The 21,265-nt window shown below is 39.6% G+C and overlaps 1 protein-coding gene across 1 annotated transcript; it reads left to right on the plus strand.

Moving 5' to 3' along the window:
• The first annotated feature begins 1,247 nt into the window (after nt 1-1,247).
• On the plus strand, nt 1,248-21,265 carry LOC306822115 (vesicle-associated membrane protein-associated protein B/C-like). The gene is made up of 6 exons (XM_079340868.1): nt 1,248-1,579; nt 6,306-6,458; nt 14,245-14,348; nt 15,687-15,767; nt 16,551-16,730; nt 18,887-21,265. The coding sequence occupies exons 1-6, from the start codon at nt 1,522-1,524 to the stop codon at nt 19,040-19,042; spliced, it is 732 nt and encodes a 243-aa protein (XP_079196994.1). The 5' UTR covers nt 1,248-1,521; the 3' UTR covers nt 19,043-21,265.

A 21,265-nucleotide genomic window follows, 5' to 3' on the forward strand; every position in this document is an offset into this window, starting at 1 on the left:
AATACATCCAGGCGAATCTGTGTATTGCTCCTTTTGTTACGTCTCTGAGAAACGAAGTATGCATTAGCTTGTTCCTTGGAGATCCAGACAATGTTGGTGGTAATTGGTTGTGTTGTTCAGTTGGCAGCCTGCCGCCTGGCTATAAATAAGAACATGACACTTGAGATGTGGGTTTGACCGACAGAAGACATTTCACTCCACTTTAAATAGTCCTGAGAGGGCCGAACACTTGTTTAACAATCTCCCAATGTCATAAAAACCTAACTATTTTACATTTACAATTACATTTTACAGTGCTGGAATCGTTTGATTCATCATTATTCCATTCATATTTAACTTTGGTGAATGGCAAATGTGTAAACTATTACACCTTGCAAGTACCACTATTGCATGGCATGTGACAATTACATGGGAGCTTGTAAATAAAGGGAGCAAAATAAAAGTGAATTGATTAATTACAACAGTTAAAGGTGCAATGACACACTGGGTAATTCCAGTTAAATAATTCTACCCTTACGCCTCAGCCAAATACAAGGGTTTCACTTTTTTTTTTTTTACTCCATATCGTTAGAATAACTAATTCAAACACAGGTGTAGCATAAATCTTAACCAGGTTTATTCACAGATTATTGAGGAAATTGCTCTGGAGTTGTGCACACCAGCTCTGTAATACATTAATTGGAATAGAGCTATCTCTAATATAATGACAAAAAAAGTTATGCTACGAGTTTATTTTTAATTGGGTATTGAAATATATCTAACTACTTTATATTTTGTATTTGTGTCATCTTAGGCACTTTGTAAATAATTTGAATTAGCCAAGATTGACATAAAATGTACTTATTGTACATGTACATTTTATTACTGACATAAATTTACTTATTGTACATTTTATTACTGACAGTATTTATTTCAGTGTACTAAAATTATTGTTTTGATTTCTTTAATGATTAAAATTGTTGATAAATTCAAATATTACCTAATCACATAATCCCAAGTATTCTTATTATTTACATATTTTCACCACTTTCCTAACATGATACATATGCAACTATCAGACATAAAAGCCTTCTGTGAAATCATAACTAACTTAGATCATCAACGTTTTATAGTGAAATGAAAGCCTGCATTCTTTACAGTATTATTCCTCTCATACTGCGGGGTTTTTTTTTGTTTTTTTTAAACCCGATGTGGTGGTCCCTCCTTCCCTCGGGTGCACCCAGAGCCTTATGGGTGCACCCGAGCATCACCCACCGTGTCACCCTCCCCGCCGCGCGGCTCGCTCTGCAGAGGCAGTGACGTCACCGGGCTGTCTCCCAGTCCCTTCCTGCTGCATCACAACAGGCGCTAGTAGCTCGAGTAGCAACCAGAGACCGGGGGGGGGACAGGATATCCACACCGCTAATTCATTGACAGAATATCTCTACTGGCGTTTCAACACTCAAAAAAGCATCCTAACACGGGGGTTACCGACAGGAACCGGTTGCAGCAGCGCGTTAACCCCGCTCCAGCTGTTGGGAGATGGCCAGGCCGGAACAGGTTCTGCTCCTGGAGCCTCAACACGAACTGAAATTCCGAGGTAAGAGGGGAGGGCCCGCTTTGGACGGGAGGGGGGAAGCTGTCTTTGCCAGCTGAGTGAGGCAGGGGGGCTGGTCGGCGTTACTAACACAAAACCGGGGAGACTTTGCAGTAGACATTTGGCGACGTGTGTGCAATAAAATAGCCCAACAAAAAAAAACGACGATAGGTCAACTGTTTAGCTAGCTGGATTAGCTCCGGTGAGCTAAGCTAGCAGGGGCCTTTGCTGTCACATATTTCTGCTACCTCTAACAGCGGGTTACCACTGCAACGCACGCCAAGCATGCCCAATAGGAAACGCCAGTCTTCATAAATATTTCACAGCGTAATAGCTTTGTAAATTCATCACATTTCATTGGACATGAACTGCAAGATCCCTAGCAGGGTAGTTAGCTAACATTAGCTCGCTTTCTGATTGGCTGTCTGGCTCTGTTGGCCAGCCAGCTGTCATTTAATAACTTGACATCGCAGGTCAACCTCTCCTGTTTCATGTGCTGTATATACACAGGTCATTAGCATGCCCACCAACCTGATCGTCTGAGCTTTATTACCGCTAATAGACTTCTCAGTGAATCCCGGCGTTTGGCTGCAACATGCCACGTTGCTTTAGGCCCAGATATTGTTACATAAACACATATGCTGCTATTGTATCCGATTTGCAAAGATTAAACAGATCCTGCCGCAGTTTGGGATATTTTGCACCTTGAACTCGGGAGTAAGAAGCTTAATAGTTTTCTTTAATTTTTTTTTAAATTGCTCAAACGAAAGTTGGCCTCTCAACAAGATAAACACATTCAAACTTTTACTCTGATGGGTGGGGAAGTTTGGATAAACAGTGAATTTATATAAATATTCACCTCCTTTAAGTGTGCTTTTGCCTTGATACAAGAGCAAATAAAAATTAGCTCAGTTGGGATTATGCAAATGGTCCATCACAAAATAGTTTATATGTTCAGTAGTAAAAAGCGGGCATAGGACATCAAATTCAAACTAACATTAGATTATATAAAAAACTTCACGTTGCTTTGCAGTAAAGCTGCTGACTAACCAGTTGCCTTGCGGTTCACCTAAGGGGAGCATGCATGACAAAAATTATATCTCCATCAGGGATGTAAAGATTAATGATGGGGCTGTTAAAAATCGATTCAAAGGTGTCACACATTGGTACTCTGAAAAATAAATTGCAGTGATATCGTGAGCGGCTGTAGAGCAGAGGAGGCTGGATGTAACAAGTAGAGGAATCTTTTTCACTCATCTCTTCTTTTGTAAAATAAATCGTGACAGAATCTTGTCGTGAGTTGAGTGAATCGTTACATCCCCAATCGTGATTGAGGGGATAATGTTAATTGACAATATTTTGCATCCCTCAAAAACATGTACAACTAACCTCATGATTGTGTTTGGAAAAGTCTTGTGTGATTTTAAATCGCGCTCATGTTAATAGTATGTTAGACATGGTTTATGACAACAGTAAAAACAACTTATTTTAAAAAACAGTTGTTCATTATTCAGATTAATGCGGTACAAAACACTCAAATCACCAGGTGTGTTTTGATTGTTTTCACATACTTGATCGTGTCCTTCTGCACATTGTTAAAAGAACAATTAAGATATTCATCTTAGACTTTATATAACATACATAGCTAGGTTCACCTGTTCATCCAACAGATTTGTGTTTTGGGCTGCACTTGTTTGAATACCAGGTTTTTATACCTTAAACAAGCAGAGTCCTGCCTTAGGTCCTCTACTTAGTGAAATAATATCATTAAAAGTGGCAATATTGAACCTTTTGGTTGAAATAGATTTAGCAATATTTTATATGTGAGTGTTTCCAGTAGGAGGAGGATGAAGGGGAACTCATTCAAAGATAATCCTCCCCTTATCTTACTTATAATAAAGGAACATGTCTCATGCAGTGTAGAGTGCAGCTCATTGACTTTTATGTCCACAGTTTTTTGTTTCTTGTGTCTTCACAGGGATTTTTTTTGACAGATTACAAGAACTAATCACATCATGATCTGCTTTATCCTCCTACAGGTTACTTAGCATGAAGTCCATGCACTGTTGCTATGGTGACTTGTAGTTTGGTATACCTTGCAAGTTTATTTATAACTGAAATCATTGACTGAAATTGTGTTTAATATATTTTAAAAGGACACTTCTTTTTTTACATTTTAAAAAGTATATTCTATGTATTCTGTGTCTTATCATTTGCATACATGGACGAGTATTAAACACCCAGAAAGAATATGTACCTTCTCAGTACATTACACAAAACAAGAAATCCCATGCTCCAGGCTCCATGTAATGTATAGGCGTGTAATGTGAAATTTCAGTAAATGGATTGTAAGACGATAGAATCAATTTTATTCGCCAAAGGCTCAGACCATCTGAGGGCCAAACGCTCGCATTTTAGTCTGGGCTTTTCCATTTTGCAATAATTTTCATCTTCGTCTGGGGTGCTGTTAACAAATCTTTACTCAAAAACTGCGAGCTCCCCACTTTTCATCTCCTATTTATTAAATCTAACCTTGAGAGGCGACAGCTTCAAATATCAGCTCCTCATAATAGTTTTTAACTGCCTTTTGTGGTTTTTCGTGAGCTGGGTGCTCTCCCAAGAAACTTTCAGGAAGTAGTAGATCAGGTGTACGGTAGTCAGTGGCGTGAGTCCCTTTCATTAAAGGCCTTTAGAAGTTGAGCCAAGCCTGTGAGGGCCTGAGTTTCCTCTCTGTCTTTGCTCAAAGGAGAAAGGAAGTGTCAGTTGCTCTGGCTGTTTGCTGAGCTGAAACTTTATCTTGAATCTGGTGTATGTGCTAATTCTGAACCAGTTCCATGTTTTCATGCACAGTGAGGGGGCCTCTTTCAAGCGAACAGACTTTACTCGACATACGAGCAACAGCAGTGACCCACTTTATGAAGTTAGTTTAAAATATATGCTTCATTACAAAGTTTGGCCACATTAAGGTTTGTATTTTTTTTTACATTTGTGTTCATGAAATACATTTTACAGCCTTTGTATGTGAACTGGGAGTTGGTCATCAAATGTTAAGTTCAGTGTGAACACTTGTGAGAAATCACGAGTATTACGTCTAGGTTGTATTGCCTCTGCAGCTTTAAAAAACATCACAAGACTATCTCAGACCAACACCAACCACGGTGGATGTTTGCTGACAATCGGCTGGTTCACATATTGTGTGATGACCAGATCTTAACATGCAGCAGTACAGTCATTGCTCAGCTGCTTTGAGGATGTTTTTAGTAAGAAATGTAAAAATCATCCAATTCCATTTTCTGGATTCTTTCCCTGTCTTTGACATTAAAGGTACTTTATTTGGGTTGTGTGGGAGAAAAAAAAATCAAGATAGCAGGTGACATTTTTAGTAATGGTTTTCACCATCAGATTGCCTGTCAATGGAAATAATCAGTAAATGCATCTCTAAATGTGTTCCATGTACCAAGCCTTCATGAAACAAATTACAATTCCTGCCACTGACGGTATCATTTATGAATAATATTGATTTTTAAATGGGTTTTTTTATATATATAAGCTGCAAAATGATTTTGGGTGTGATTCCTTAATTGTAATGATTTTTAAATGGGTGGTGTTGGCATTTCACATGCTAACTTTGTGTAAAGTTTGCATACCTTTTTTCATATAGCCCTGGCTGAGTGGACAATAAGTTAGTGACATGTAAATCTGTAGTTTTGTAAGGGAGCACTTCATTCATAGAATAAGATTTGTGGAATTAAATGGGGAGGATATGAGTAAGAGCGCAGCCTCCACATTATGCGTAATATGTGCAGATAATATCAAATAAGACTCATTAGACTCTGGATTTACTCCAGTCTTAATCCATTAGCCCGATTAGATTTCAATGTTTTAATGCTAAACAGCTCTAATGTCAAGCAGACTTTACATTTCTGTTTATGTCATTATCACTCACATGAAAAGAAAACATCACACTGAAGTGGAAATTCCTTCACTTCATTCGTCTTCTTCTGATGAATCAAAGGTGCTCTCTGCTCTTTTGGCTGGTGTTAAATTTAAGAGCAATAACTGTACTTATTAGTCTGCCTGGTGCCTCTGCACCTCTCATTCACTGACCACATCTTGTATTATTTTCAGCACTTTAAATTGGACTGCTATGGCCCATATTGAGAGCGTTTTCCCAGGTTGGAAAAACTGTAATGCTAATGAATTCTTTGTGGGGTGTAAAGGGATTAAAATATGGACAATAATGCATAAGACATTGGATACACCTTATTTGAAAACCATGACGAGCACCATGAAACAAAAGCAGCATGGGATTAGTTTATTAAGTCTAAGGACTGCATGCCTGGTGTTTAGAGTGAATGGCATACTGTATGTTTTCTTTAATGTCATATTTCTACATTTCTTCTTTATAAAGATGCACTAGGTAAGGTTTTAAAAACAGCTTACAGGTGGCTGGAGCCGCTGTGGTGTCACCGCGTCACATTGATTTAATGCTGACATGTAGTTTACCTACACGCTGATTCAGAGAAGATTTTCAGGATTTTAATGAACTCGAACGATGATTAGCATCTTAGGTTTGTGAGAGTATAACTCCAAACCTTTCAAACACTTGATTTTTGTCCAGTTTTAATTGATGACGTTGCCAGTTATGCACAACAGGTTCTCCTGAACTGACCCTGTCTTGTTGAATACTGAGTTGTTTAGGTTTTCACCTCCTCTTCCTTCTCCTCAGGTCCTTTCTCAGACGTGGTCACAGCAAATCTCAAGCTCTCCAACCCTACAGACAGGAATGTGTGTTTCAAGGTCAAGACGACAGCGCCGCGCCGGTACTGTGTGCGGCCAAACAGCGGAATTATCGATGCAGGAACGTCAATCAACGTCTCAGGTAAGGATTAAAAAGTGAATTTGGTATATGGTACCCGGTGCTTTGTGAAAAGAGAGTAAAAAAAAAGAGGAATTAAAACACAGCAGACAACGGCTCAGTTAGAAAGAATCATCTCTAGAATATTCTTTTACCGGACACTTGACACCTTTTAGGAACAAAAAGAACAAAAAAAAACAATTTCTTAACTAATTGTCATCGCAACACATTTTTTTTATCCACTTGACAAAGATTTTTAAGTTTTGAGGCAGCAAAAAAACCTCATGTTAAAATGATGAATGCAGATGTTAGTTCAAGATGTCAGAGCGGTGACAATCAGCTGATGTAAGATTAGTGACTAAGATTCAAAAGGGACAAGTAAAATATATAAAAGTGAAACAATGAGTTACTCTTTAGAGCCTCTTGAAGATGAGGGTGTTGCTGTTTTTTCCTCACTCTTTATTTTTGTCATTCTCGTGGAGGACACGGAACCATAATGTTTTTAGTATTATGCATTTGTTTGCTGTTTACATAATTAGCTTCTGCTTTCCCTCTAACCCGGTACGTCCCCATCCTCCTCCTGCTGCCAGTCCTCATTCCCACTCGAGACAGGTACAGGCTCGTTTTTCCACCTCTGCCTTTTTCAGCCACAGACTCAATTTACAAACTCCCGTATCTGGTGTCAACAACTGCAAACTGTGTCACAAGGGCCTGCAGTCAGCAAGCGGGTGACAAATCAGCACAGTCCTCTCTGTCAGTTGCCATCAGTTCAGTTCACATATTGGACTGAGAAAGGTCACAGGTTTGAGCCCTGAAAGAAAATTGTTTTCTGCGGATGTAGTTAGTATGGGCAAACACATGTAGCCTTGTTGTCTTTCGGGAGCATTCAGAAGAAGTGAACTTCTCAGGATAACAAGGGTTGTGTGCAGGGTATGTTTTTAAACTGGACTCAATAAGTTGATGAAAAGAAACATATAGGTTTATCAAAGGCCCTGCACACCAGTAATATACTGATTCTACTTTGTTGAACAGGTTGTAAAAAAAAATACTCCCTTGTTAATGTTGAACTTGGTTTCAACTCGAGTTTAAATCTGCACACTAATCTGCTCAGACCTCTGAAGTTATCCAGTACCAGGGCTCTAATCTATGAAGTGAGTTCAACATACCAGGGTGTTCTTTGGTATTCATCTGGCTTCACTAACCCTGAAGGTCACACCAAGTTAGTTAAAAAGACTTTTGGTGAGCGAGCCTTTTCCTTTCGTGCCCCAACACTTTGGAACAGACTACCTCTGGACATGAGGCAGGCATGCTCTGCGGATGTTTGTAAAGCGAAGCTTAAGACCCACTTGTTTATGTCCTAAATTTGTTTTTATTTTGTTAATATTTTAGTTGATTTTAGTACCTGTGCAGCACTTTATCTGAAAGCGCTTTATAAATAAAGTTATTATTATATTATCATAGCTCCATATTACCGATCACGATCATAAAGGAGTCTGTCGTCAGGAGATGGTCATATTTTATATAAGGACATTAACAAATAGGAAGAAGGTAAACAAATAATCCCGACTAAAGTCAACAGCTGGCATGAAAGAAGCTCATGGACTGCTGCTTGAATGTGCTAAATAAGCCTTTCTACTATGTCATAGTTAGTGCACAATAGGTCTGACTTTACCTCTGTTTATTTCCTCTGTATCAAACCTGCAGCTTCATTCACAGCCCAGCAGTCCTGTTTACAGCCTGGACTTCTTTAACTAGGTTTCCCGAATCTTGCTGCAGTGTAACAGTTACAAACAGCCACCACAGCATTTTTCTGAACGCCTTCAATTTCAAGCAGAGCTCCAAGAGTGTGCTAATCAGAGGACCTGCAGACGATCTGCATGCTTGATAATGGTGAATGTTTACTTCTTTTACATTCATTCTGTTTTAGTGGATGACAACACACAGAACAAGGGATATCTAATTCTGCCCATCGTTTCATGCTACTTCACTTACATGACGGTGGCGTTAATATGCAGCAGTGCACGAGCAGAAGCCGTTCAGGAAAACACTGTAAGCATATAAATACACATGAACAGTGAAGGATTAAAAACTGAAACGGTTTAATGCGGGAGGAAATCAACACGTTAGTAAAACCTTCAGCATGTATTCTGTGTGTGTAAACTTTGTTTACAATAAAACTGCATAGTCAACCTGTCTGTCTTTCTACATTATACTTAACTGATAAAAGTCTCATGAATACACAAAACAGCTCTGAATAGAGAAGAACAAGCACGTCTCGGTTGTCAAAACATTTCAAAATGGGTCTCGTGTAAAAATATTTCAGACAGCACAAAAAGTCACTCCTAAAATAACAGTATTTCCCTCCGTTTAACAACACCACATTGATATATAACACTTTGCCGTCTAGTTTGTGTCATATTTCTGGACTGTCATTTACAAAATAAAATTGGCACAAAAAAGCTTCTTAGACAGACGCCCTCTTGCACAGAGAAAGGGAGCTGTCTGCCACAGGACACCTCCAAACTGGAGATGTGTCATTTGCTGGCTTAGCTGAGATACACATGGTGCTTTTGAAGCTCAACCCAGCTGTAACTGTATATGTAATATATAATGTAGCCGTGACCACAGGAATGTTGCTGAGCTTGATTGGTGTTATGTAGCAGCTCGAGTGGAAAATATGTGGCGTGAACGTCTCGAAAATCCTCGTGTCTACAAAGCTTTTTCTGAGAATGTCAGAAAGTTGTGTGACATATTCAGGACATGTTATCTGTCTAAAGGAGGCACACAGAAAACACCACAATAAGAAGTAGATACTCTTGTTATCCCCGATGGCTTCATGAGCCGCGAGCTTTCTCGCACATTTCACATATTTTAAAGTCTTTACCTTTCACACATTTACCAGGATGTGTATGTGTTCCTGCTATAGAAACTTTTATTTTTGTGAACATATAGAACAGAAATCATTTTGTGAATTTAGAAATGGTATGTAAATTTGTATTTTTATTTGTCTTTTATATTTTGTTTACATCATTAAAATCTTTCTGCTGTTAGTTTACACCGTGGCTCAGAGACAAACATTTTTTCGATTCTTCTGTATGTCCAGCGCATGTTGAAAAAGATGACTTTGACATGACTTGCACAGTTTATCCAGAAAAGCGTGCTCAAATTATTGTTGGCATTACTTTCAGCATTGTCTGCAGTAAATGTAGCAAAGCATGGCAGCTGAGAGGTCTGTGGTCAGTAATAGAGCTACGTGTTAAATATTCTTTAAGTTATTTTTTGTAAAGTAACGTTTTCAGTACATCTGTAGAGAAATGTTGCAAAGTCATTGAATAATCCACACAGACTGGATTTTATATTAGTCACAGTAGTTCAATATTCCCCTGTTTCTTTTATAATATAACATTCATGCTTTTATGCTTCAGCTCAGCCTGCTCTTGTATTAAAGTCTTTGGACATTTTTAGCCCACAACATAGCCTAACTTCTCAGTGTTAGCTTGCTTCTTTAAAAGTGTGGTGGATGAATTGCTGTCGACTCCTGGCTTGTTATTAAAATAGCTTATCTGGTATATATCCTTTCTGGTTGATATTGAATAAGATGGACACAGGAGAGCACAATCAGATGTGTGAGATCCTGCTGCCGTGTTTCATGAGAGTTGGCTCCTACATCCCGGTGAGTTTTCCCTCCAGGCCTGTATCGTCACAGCTCTGGTCGACTCTCTTTCTCACTCCCACGCTATATCGTCTCTGTAGGTTTGCTGAACTTTGACCAAGCTTTAGTGTTGAGGAATATAGAGAAACGTAGATGGAGAACAGTCGTTTACGACTGAGGCTTCTCTGAGTCGCTGTTCTAGAGAGGGGAGTCGCACAGCGAGCAGAGTGATATCATGTGTCATATCATATCTCGTTTCGTGTCACATCATGTCTTAAGGTTCACAGTTAATCCACCTCGTATCTTGTTCTGTTAGTCAGTGCAGTGTTTCGTAATCAAACGGAGACATTATCTTTTGATTTTCGGCACATCTGTTTCTTTATTTTCATTAAGTTGTCAGACACAGCATTTGTTTTCTGCAGTGCGGCTGAGACTTTATATTAAGTGGGTCAGGGAAGTGCTGAACTCTCAGTTTATACTTTTATTCAAACTGGCTGACAGAATACAGATTGTTTTTATTGATATCATACCACATGAACGTGGAAATGAATCTTTACATTCATTATAATTGCACTTAAAACTTTTAGAAATGCTTAAATAATGGATTGATAATAAATGAGTCAATCTGCAGATTAACTGAATAAAGTCAGTAAATTCAAATGTTAAGTTTGACTACTTGTTTTGCATAATAGCTTTTGGGTTTTCTGTCGTTGTGTTTACAACAAAATATTTAAAGAGACATTTTAAACTATATTTTGACATTTTTAATTAGTTTTAATTGATTTGAACAAGGACGTACCATAACACATAGCTCGACAGTAGACAATGTTGTGTAGGTCTACTCCATATGTAGGAAGCAGATTCTACAATGATACTTGGTAGGGACAATACAATTAGATTTCCTTCTTTTATTTCTCATCGGGACTGAAACTATATATAACTCTCTACACTCAATATACTACAGATACAGAAGATACACAGCATACAAGTACAATGATAAGACACACACATCCTCAGAAGATATACCGATGTTAGTGTACAATTTTGCACAATAAGCTTAAAATCGAACAGCTCCGGTTTACATTTCACCCTAACCTAACCTTTGTTTTTTATGATTTTATGTCTTTTTTGTGGATTTGAGTCAGTAATATGTTTGAGTTTTGGCAGAACCTTTTGGAGAAAGTTGATTGTCAACATTTAGACCTTTTGGAGTGTTTTTTTTTTTTTTTTATTCCAAACAACAATTCCTGGTTTCTAGAGATGCACAGATATGGGAAACACCGATACTGATGTTTTAAATAAAAATGATGCCGATAACTGATTCTGATGATTCTTTGTTTCCCTTTTTCAAATGAGCTATGATATTGGAGTATTGAAATGTCTTCAGTTCAGGTGTTACAAACTGCATGGAGCTGATTTTTGTCAGATAGATTCTAAAACGCTGCCAACATTTTCTGTCACGTTTGACCTTGAAAAACAAATGAGTTTGCCCAACAGCTGAGCTGACGTCTTTTGACAAATCTCACACCTCTTCTCCGAAGGAACAGTTGTACTACTTTTCCAGCTTTCGATTGATGTGACACAACAGAGACACTTTGGTTACTGACGTCAGTGCATGCCTCATCATTTACAGATGGGCGACGTTTGCCAAGTCCGATGCCGGCTAATATTGATGCTCTACCGATACAGATTGGCATCTGTGCTGGTTACTCTTACACTGTCTTTCAAATATATCTGAAAAACAGGCTCCATGTATTTGTGAATATGAGCCTTGGGTGGACCTCTGTAAGCACTTGAAGGTAAATAGTTAGCAGTAACCGTTCTGAGCGTCTTTTCTCACGGGGCGCATTTAATTAGCGACAGGAAAGGAAAGTTTTCTTGCCTTCCTCCCTCGCCCGTCTAATGGTTCCATTCATCATAAACAAGCAGACAGGCGATAACCTTCCTGCTTGACCATGTTGACTACAATTAGCCTCTGTGAGTGTTATAAATGATTATACTGCATGGAGAAGGAATACTAAATCAAGCCATTAGCAGACTTAGCTTTTTTTTGTAAAAGTGTGTTCAAAGACTGTAGATCAAAGAAGCTGTAAATCATTTTCCCTTGCTTGATGTGTGTGTTTTCATTCTCGGCCTTTGGCTCTGGATCTTTAGTTCTTGTGTTATTTGCTGTTTCTCAGTGAACATACATGCTTTCCTGCCTTCACTCTCTAGTATCGTCCCCTCGGACCCGAGGTAGATGACCGTGCAAATTGGGTCTGACTCAAACAGGACGTTCTCAATCTGTTCATGCCGTCTGTTTCTGGTTTGGGATATTGAACCGCCCTGATTGCTTTAATGATGCTCTACATCTCCGTGGTTTTCCACTCTTGGGAGAATTGGCATGTGCCATATATGAAAACCGTCCTGATAGCCATGCTTGCTGTGAAATTAGGAGGTCATTTGTTTCAAGCAAAGGCCAAAGAATCACGCAGAACAGTGGTACAGATGTCAAAATATGCCTCACAATTACTCATTTCAAAGTTGAAGTCAAAAGAGTAAATAGATGACCAGTCAATAGCTGTTTCCATCCCCTCTGCCGTTGAACAGCGACATAAGAAAGTGATCATTGTAAATCATCGTTACAGCTTTGAAATACCTTCCCAGTCATTGGAATGACATCAAATAACACACGAGTGACTGAGAAGGCCTGATGTGGTGATGCCTTTAAGTAGTCTTCCAAACCCCACACCTGCTTTTTGTTAGAGGGATATGTAACGTAAAGAAAGCAAACGACAGGGTTGGAAGCTGTTAGAAAGATTACCCCCTGGGGTATTTGTAGATCTGTCAGTGTTTCGCCGTCATGGTAACACAAACTTGGACATAAATCATCTCCAGTACTGTTTCCGTGCAGCTGAGGCAAGCCAAGAGCCTTGAAGACGAGGAGGCCCTAGTTTAGTGTTTGACAAATTCATGGGTATTTGATACTCACTAATTCAAATTTAATCCAGGCGAGTGGACGCAGAGTTGGGGAAGGGAGAGCGAAGGAAAGATGCTGAAGAAGAAAAGCAACGGTTTAATTGCCGAGCTTTCGGAAGTGTTTATTTTGCGTTTAGTGGTGCGGCAGGTTTCTCCCACAAATTTCATAGCGCGCCTGCCTGCAGCAGTTTGAAGGACACTAACAAGACACTTCATCAGACATGTTGGACGAAGACGGGAAGTGAGGATGAGGTTCTGAAAAAAGGGAAACAAAACTGAGTGGAGTTACATCAACACGAAATGAGCAGAGGAATCATGGGAAGACCTCCTGATGACGTACGTTGTCTGCTGTGGTGCAACCTTTGTCACAACAGCCCTGTTTCCCTCCCCTCATGAGTCACATAAATCCTTTCATGCAGCTGTGTACTGAAACAAGAGATACAGATTCTGAAGATAATCGTTGTCAAAGGGACTTTATAGTTGTCGCATTACAGCAGTGGTGTATAGAAGCAAATCACTTTCATGGTATTTTGAATCTTATAACTAACTGGATATGTGGCTTTATACTTTAATAAGTTATGCTGACGTAAAAATAAAGTATATACAGATGCAAACTGATCGTGTTCAGAGTTAAATATTTTAGTCCTGGTTTCTGGCTGAGCGGGGAATCTGCATTGCATCTCTCTGCCCCTCATTTCCTGACATCTCTTAGATTTCCCTGGTTAACCAAGGAGTAACGATGCCAAGTATGTACAGTAATTATCTTTCATGCTGTTTGTTAGAAATGTCCACATTTAATGATCATTTGTGGCTCCATTGAACAACTACGTATTAAGGTCCTCAGAAGACATCACATTAATGGAACCTTTCTCTATCTTTGGACGTATGAGCTGTGTAATAAAAGAGAGGTTTACTCTTTTAAAGTTTTCATAAATATTATGTCATATCTTTCTTGTCTGGTTTATTATCTCTGCATCCGACAGAGTAATCTTATTCGCTCTTGCAGGGATTTCCCTGACCCACTCTTCTTATTCATTTTAACAACGTAACCAGAGCTTGCAGTCTACTCTGTTTTTATTACCCCGTTTTAACTGTTTTGTTTTGTTTTGTTTTTTTCACAGAGAATGATCCTGAAATCGTTTTAACGTATGCTCTCTTATCTATGCTGACACTGGTTGTGTTTTTGTTTTTTTTCCCCAGTTATGCTGCAGCCCTTTGACTACGATCCCAATGAGAAGAGCAAACACAAGTTCATGGTCCAGTCCATGTTAGCACCTCCTGACATGACCGACATGGAGGGAGTGGTGAGTGTTTCACATCAGATTTAATTACTTTTACTGTAAGGAAAGAGGCAGTCAGTCAGCCAGGGTGAGAGGTCATGTCACAGTGCTGACACATAAGCGCTGTGACATAACCAAAACAGCACGTGTGGTCTCATCTCTGAGCCAGTGTTCACACTACAGGAAAAAGTGACCTGAATCAGATTGGGACTCAGATCAGATTTTGTTTATGCCCGTGAGAATAGCACGGGTCACATGGAATCTGAGATTTTAGCCACTTTTATATGTGAATCCAAATCTTTTCCAAAGTGGTCTTGTCCGAGCAGTGAGGTGGAAAAGCAACTTTAACGTCCCTCGCTGGGCACACGGGAGGGAGAGGGGGGTGCACATGACAAACCGTGTTCAGCAGATCCAGGCTTTCTTGATCATATTTTACAAACTCAGCAATGTGAGAGTAAAAAATATGAAGAAGTCACAAACATAATCCAAAAAACAATCATAGCTGCAGTGAACAAATGCACCCCAAAAAACTGAGAAAAAATCTGACCATTAATGTGCAAATCAAGACTTAAATCACTTGGTGCACAGTTTCAATTTACACTGTGCTTTGTGTGATGTTTGTGGTTTACATTCTGCGTATGTGGGTCAGTTCAGGACCTGATAATTAATAACTTAATGTGAACAGCTAAACAAGAAAATAATATCTGATCAAAAAATCTGAATTGAGCATTAAAGGTTGTAGTGTGAAAGCAGCCTAAGACGACTGGATAGTACTAAACTGCCAGCAAATGTGTTGTGACTCACACTTACATAAACAAAGACCTACACACACTGAATCAACCGAAGCCATGCTAACAATAGAGAGAGTGCACTGCAAGACAGCCTGAATCCTGTTCCATAACTGTCCATGCCTGTGTCTGCAACCTTCACAGAAATTAGTTTTAAATCAGAAGAGCACTGCAGCACCCCTGCTTTACATGAGATGTGGAGTCAGACAATCAGTTGGAACAACTAAAGGTTTCCAGGCTTTGACCCCTGGGGTTTCTGCTCAGGCCTCAGCCTTGGACCGGGTGGGGCTGTTATTAGAGCTTTCTGTCCTCCTGTGATGAGCCATCAGCAGCAGCCAGCCCCTCCAAGTTACTGCTTTTGATATGAAATATTCAAACTTTCCTTCCTTTTGTCTTTCCTCTTGACATATAACAGCCACCTTTAAATTCAGTCTGACTTGTCATAGACAGAACACCACACCTGGAAATGTTGCATTTTGGTTGTATGTTTATTAGATACTGTATGTTGTTTGTGCCTTGATCTGATTTTAAAAGTGACATTTTAATTAATGTTTTCCTTCATGTGTCTCTTAAGTGGAAGGAGGCCAAGCCAGACGAGCTGATGGACTCTAAGCTGAGGTGTGTTTTTGACATGCCAGTCGAGAATGAAAAAGCGGTAAGCACATGCTCTACACCTTCATGTCCGTTTGCACCATCTCGACAACTTCAATAACACAAAATATTATAAGTAAAATATACATCTCAAAGTCTCCTTTTATTGTTTTTTTGGCCTCAGCAGGGTGCCAGACATTATTTTAATTACTTGTATGGCATTTTTTGTTTATCCTTGCTCTTTAACACCTCTCATTATTACTGCTGTGTCGTCTCTGTCTCTATCTGTCTGTTCCCTCACATTGCTCATCCCTCTTCTGATATTTTAAAGTGTAAAAACTGTCCAAAAGGTTTCTTCACCTCTCTCAGCTACCCTCAGAAGCATCACTACCCTTCAGAGGGTCTTTTTTACATTTTATTCTCCCAGGCACTTTGCTTCAGTTGTGACCCCACGCAGCTTTAGGGATGTTATCTCGTCACGATATGAGCTACTTCTACTGCCTTCACGATCACAAGGAGCAGACAAGATGGAAGCTGCTTTAAATTCTTCTTGCGCTGTGCAATGCAAACACATGGCTCCCAGTCGTCACTGAGCAACACAGAGTCCATTACACATCGACAATGCTGATTGAAAGCAGCATGTTCCACTTATAAAAGGCACCCTTGGGTGAACTCGACCTAAAACATAGACGTATGTTGTTGTGTTTCCGCAGGCCTGTGAATAAGCAGAAGTATTGTTTGTTAAAAGTTTACAAGTCTACTCATGTAAACTTTCAAAATATAAGCGTGCCACATCGAAAAAAATCAACGTGGGAAGACAACATTAAAACTTGTAACCGTCTTACAGCACGACATGGAGTCCAACAAGATGATGTCGTCCAACTTGCTGAAGTCAGAGTCCTCTTCGCTGCCTCTGAAGTCACTGAGCTCCACCCTGGACGACGGGGAGGTGAAGAAGATCATGGAGGAGTGCAAGAGGCTGCAGATGGAGGCTCAGAGGCTACGGGAAGAAAACAAACAAATCCGAGTGAGTAAGAGGGATCCAGGACTGTGGTTGATACATTTGTATATTTCAGCAAAGCCACAGGTATCACTAGTTAAAGTGGCGATGATAAACTCTTATGTGTCATGTTTGACAAGCAGGACTGTAAAACCAACAATGATACATTTCAAGCTTTGCTGCCTGCACTTTAAGCTAACGGCAGAGACTCTTTGGGGTCGAGCTATTCCCAGTTTTCCTGATCGTTGCAGCTTTCAGCTTATATTAATCACTGCGGAGCAAACGTACGATGTGATCACTCACCTGCTGAGCTGAATCAGACAGATCCAGGCGCAGTCATTGCAACTGCTCTTTCCTTACTCAACATACCAGCTCTTTGCTGTGTGATTTGCATTTAGATGATGCTGAAGTCTTACTATTCGTCTGTATGTTTTTCTCAATATATCTCAAGAAGTGCTCTAAGATATGATTGAGATATTATTCATAAGGCAGTAAAGGCGTGAAGTATTTAACATTAATTTCGACTGACAAGGTGCAGTGACATTTCTGGATTTTGCACAAATATGCCTCTAAGCGTCTTCAGCCCGTTTCCAAACTGTGTGCATCTTGAGTTATGTGTATTCTACTGTTACTATGATGTCTATAGTTCTTGTCTAAATGGCCACATCGGAGAGTGTAATTTATTAAGTTAGGTTTGTGAAGTTCAAAAAGAAAAAGAGACATTTTGCTGTAGAGTGGATTCATTCATTCATTAGTATGCAAGCCAGAGAAAAAATTAAAGTTAAATGACTTTTTGCACCAGGCTAAGCCTCTAAACATGAGACAATGAGAACTACAGATACATCAGAGTGTCTCACAAGATGACCACAGCCTGCGGCAAAGGTTACATACTGCAGCAAACAGGCGATCATGCTTTGCTTTGGACATTGGAGAGGTGCCATTCTTCCTGTTGAAAGTTATTGCGATATAAAAATTAACTTTTGAAACGACTTTTTTAAAGTTGAAAACTTACATATTGTTGTTTTAACGTGACTGTGATAAAAATAAATGGAGAGTCCATGTAATGGTGGTGTCTTCATCCTTTTAATAGTTCCTCATAAATAAGACCAATAGCTTGTGATGAACTGAATTGTAGGCCCACTATCATTATAGTGAAAGTAATGTCAAATTACAGGATTCCTGCCAATACACAACCCAAGCTGAAGGAGGGAAATATTTGCTTCACTGCATAAAATGTGGCTTTAACATATTGTTCATTTCAGAAAATGATGGGTCTGTTCTCATAACTATCATATCTGCTCTACAGTATATTTAATCTCATAACAGATGTTTCAAACAACCCATCTGTCTTCAGGCCTAAATTAAAACCTGTTAGGAGGTTTTTCTTCCACTAAATGAGCAAATGTTTTATCTCAATCAACAAAATGAGCGATGAGATCACAGTTACATTAGTTGTTCCTGGTTATTTCTTGTCCTGATCAATGTTTACAATCAAGATAAGCAAATTAATTGGAAAATTTGACGCAAGACATTGCAGTGTTCTCCACCCTTGACTTTATTTTAAAAATTCACTGTAACTCCAGATTGAGGTTTGTAAGAAGTTCGAGTGCTCATTTCTTTAATCAGTGGCAGACCTCAGGGTTCGAGAAATCAATGAGTGTGATATCAATCACAATAATCAGTGAAGTAAGATATAAAAATTTGGGTTTTGTTCAGGTTTGGCTGGAAATGAGTCACACACACACACATACACACACACACACACACACACACACACCACAGACAGCTAAGGGAAAGCGGTCCTCTCCTCAACACCACCACCATCTCCTCCTCCTACTTCCCTCTCAGTCCTTGCCAGAGGCAGAACGACTGTTGGCTGCTCCTGCGGCTGAGATTAAACTAACAGAGAGCCCCCCCCCACCCGCTGCTGGGAAATGAAGTGTGTTGAAGCCTGGCGCCTTCTGCCGTCCCTGGGGGATTTGGTCAGATGAAGATTTAAGCAGATCCTATTTCTTTGAGCTAGTAAATAAATGCTGTCTTATCATATTGATGACAAACGTGACTGTTTTCGTCTTCAACAATCAATTTATTTTGTTCTCTTGTTTTTTTTCTTTCTTTCTCTAAATGTAATTATTCCTCAATAGCTAACTCAGATCTTCATACACACCCTTTTATTGCTCTAGGAGGATGACGGTCTTCGGATGAGGAAGAGCAACATGATGTCATCTCAGCACTCCTCGGTTGGCATGAAGAGAGAGGAGGGCTTGAGCGCACGTTCAGTGGCCCTCATCGTGCTCTTCTTCGTGGTGGGCGTCATCGTGGGCAAGTTGGTCTTGTAGACGGCGGTGCCGTTTGGTCGGCCGCAGCATGCTTTCTGGGGGGGAAGAAAAGCAAACACGGGATCTGGGATTTTTGGATCAGAAATGCCATAATGTTGCTGGGTGGGGGGGGGGGGGGGTGGTACTAGTTTTGATTCAGTCTCATTTATGTAAAAAAAAAAACTTTCAAAAGTAATGTATGAGGAAAAAAGAAGAAATGTATGATCTTATGAACAAACCTGCTGTTACAGCTATTGCCTCTGCGTAATCATCACATAATCATTCTGGTTCTCTTCCCAAAGTTTCTTGTATAAAGATGAATGGTTTTGTGGGTGGGGGTTAAAAAAAACATGATTAATGCTCGTGATTCAGACCAATGGATTTTCTGACACCAGCGAAGTGGTGTTGGTGTGATTGAGTCAGTTTGCAATTGTACGAATGTCATTTTAGTGTATCGTTTTTTCTTTTTCAAAATGACAGAGGCCAGAGCCTCTGTATATTTAAACAAAGCTTCCCCCCCCACCCCCACCCCCAGTGTACAGTACATCCAGGTGTTCCTTCCAGCTAAACCCCCTTTAAGGAAGGGATTAACCAGAGAGATGATCCACACAGTCGGGGTTACACACAGGGCTAAGAAACTGACTTGTCCAATCAGAGGCTTTGTAAAAATCTGCTCATCCTTGATTGTAGAGCCACCTTGATCAGTGGATGAAACACAATACCATGGGTATTTTCTTTCCTCGTGTTTTTATTTCACTCTACCTTACTCCGCTCACCTGTCACTCAGTGCTCACCACACCCCGAGTTGTCTGAGGGGGATGTTTGACTGCATGCGTTCACACAACAGAGTGTTGCATCTGGACTTTTCAATCTAATTTAATTGCTTTTTTTAAATGGTGATAATAATGTGATTTGGCTGTAGGTTTGCACAACTACATTTTCTGATTGTTTTCTCTTTCTTTTGTGTTCTGTTTCATTTGTATGATTTCAAGTAAATTTTCTTTGTTGTTGTTGTTAGGGTTGAAGCATTTAAAGAATATCGCAGCTACCAGAAATGAGCTCCAGATTTATAGGAATACTTTATTTCTGTTCTCCAAATGAAAGCCTTGCCTTGTGACCTGTTGGGGCAAGTTATTCTCAGGCCAAGATGGAGGTATATATGTGTGTTTGTATGTATGTATATACACACACACACGCACACACACACACACACACACACACACACAGTACAATAACATACACACACGCACAGTCAGAGAAAACATGCATGCATATAGTGAGGAATGAATGGACAGAAGGTCCATGTAGAGTTAAAAGGGTTTGTCCTTCCTTGCCAACTTCATCAAGGTTCTGTAAGAGTTTGAGGCACCTTAGTCTTTCCATCTCTTCAATGTTTCCTTCTGAGCCATACATTTGTTTACCTTCTGTTTTGTTTGGGGCAAATGTATGCGAGAGATCAACTGAGTGTTTTGAGCCGCATGTCCTCCACTGCTGGTGAGTTTGCTGTTTTTTCTTTCAACTCCACTTTTGGGTGTTTGTTCAGCATTTATTCGTTGCTTAATAACGTTATATCCTCACTGCATTTTAAGTTGTTTGTATTTAATGCACCAAGAATAAGAGTGTCTCTTCTTTGATCTTCCTTCAGCATACCACACATTTTTTATGCAAAAGAAAAATGGGGGTGGAAATAAGCAGACTGGCAAAAGGCCTGGAAGGGACCACATGATGACATTGTACTGTTCTAAACACTGATGATTATTTCCTCGTCACAATAAACATCAGGAGGAAAAAAAAGGAACTTTCATAACGTTCCATATCCAAATTTGCACAAGGAAACAAGCAGTGGAGAGGATCATCTTACTTTGCAATATTTGACCGAAAAAGAGTAAACGATTTATCCCATTTTATCCACTTAAAAATGGTGTGTCCCCCTTTGCTAATATTAAAGAAAAAGGACAATATGCCACCATTGTTTCATGTAAAGTGGAATGGAACACAATGGATCCGATTGCTGGGTAAATAATTGAAATAAACGTGAGCTTGTGTTTTAACTGTATCTCTGTAAAGTCGTTGGGTTGAGGATGACTTGCTGCTTAAAGGGAGGGCAGAACTGATCCTGAACTACAGTCAAGTCTCGGGCCATCAGACCTGGGTCACTTAGTACTTGCAGAATTTTTTTGTTTGTTCATTGAATCCTGGTTGGAGTATCAGAACATGTTAAACAAGTAAAATATTTTAAAAGAA

The sequence above is a fragment of the Symphodus melops genome (assembly GCF_947650265.1).
Source record: "Symphodus melops genome assembly, chromosome: 4".
Taxonomy (NCBI): domain Eukaryota; kingdom Metazoa; phylum Chordata; class Actinopteri; order Labriformes; family Labridae; genus Symphodus; species Symphodus melops.

Bases quoted from the DNA above. Each gene is read 5' to 3' on its own strand.
- LOC306822115 (XM_079340868.1), top strand. From the start codon at position 1,522: ATGGCCAGGCCGGAACAGGTTCTGCTCCTGGAGCCTCAACACGAACTG. The intron at 6,459-14,244 runs GTAAGGATTAAA...TTTTTTCCCCAG, and splicing joins AACGTCAATCAACGTCTCAG to TTATGCTGCAGCCCTTTGAC. The intron at 14,349-15,686 runs GTGAGTGTTTCA...GTGTCTCTTAAG, and splicing joins TGACCGACATGGAGGGAGTG to TGGAAGGAGGCCAAGCCAGA.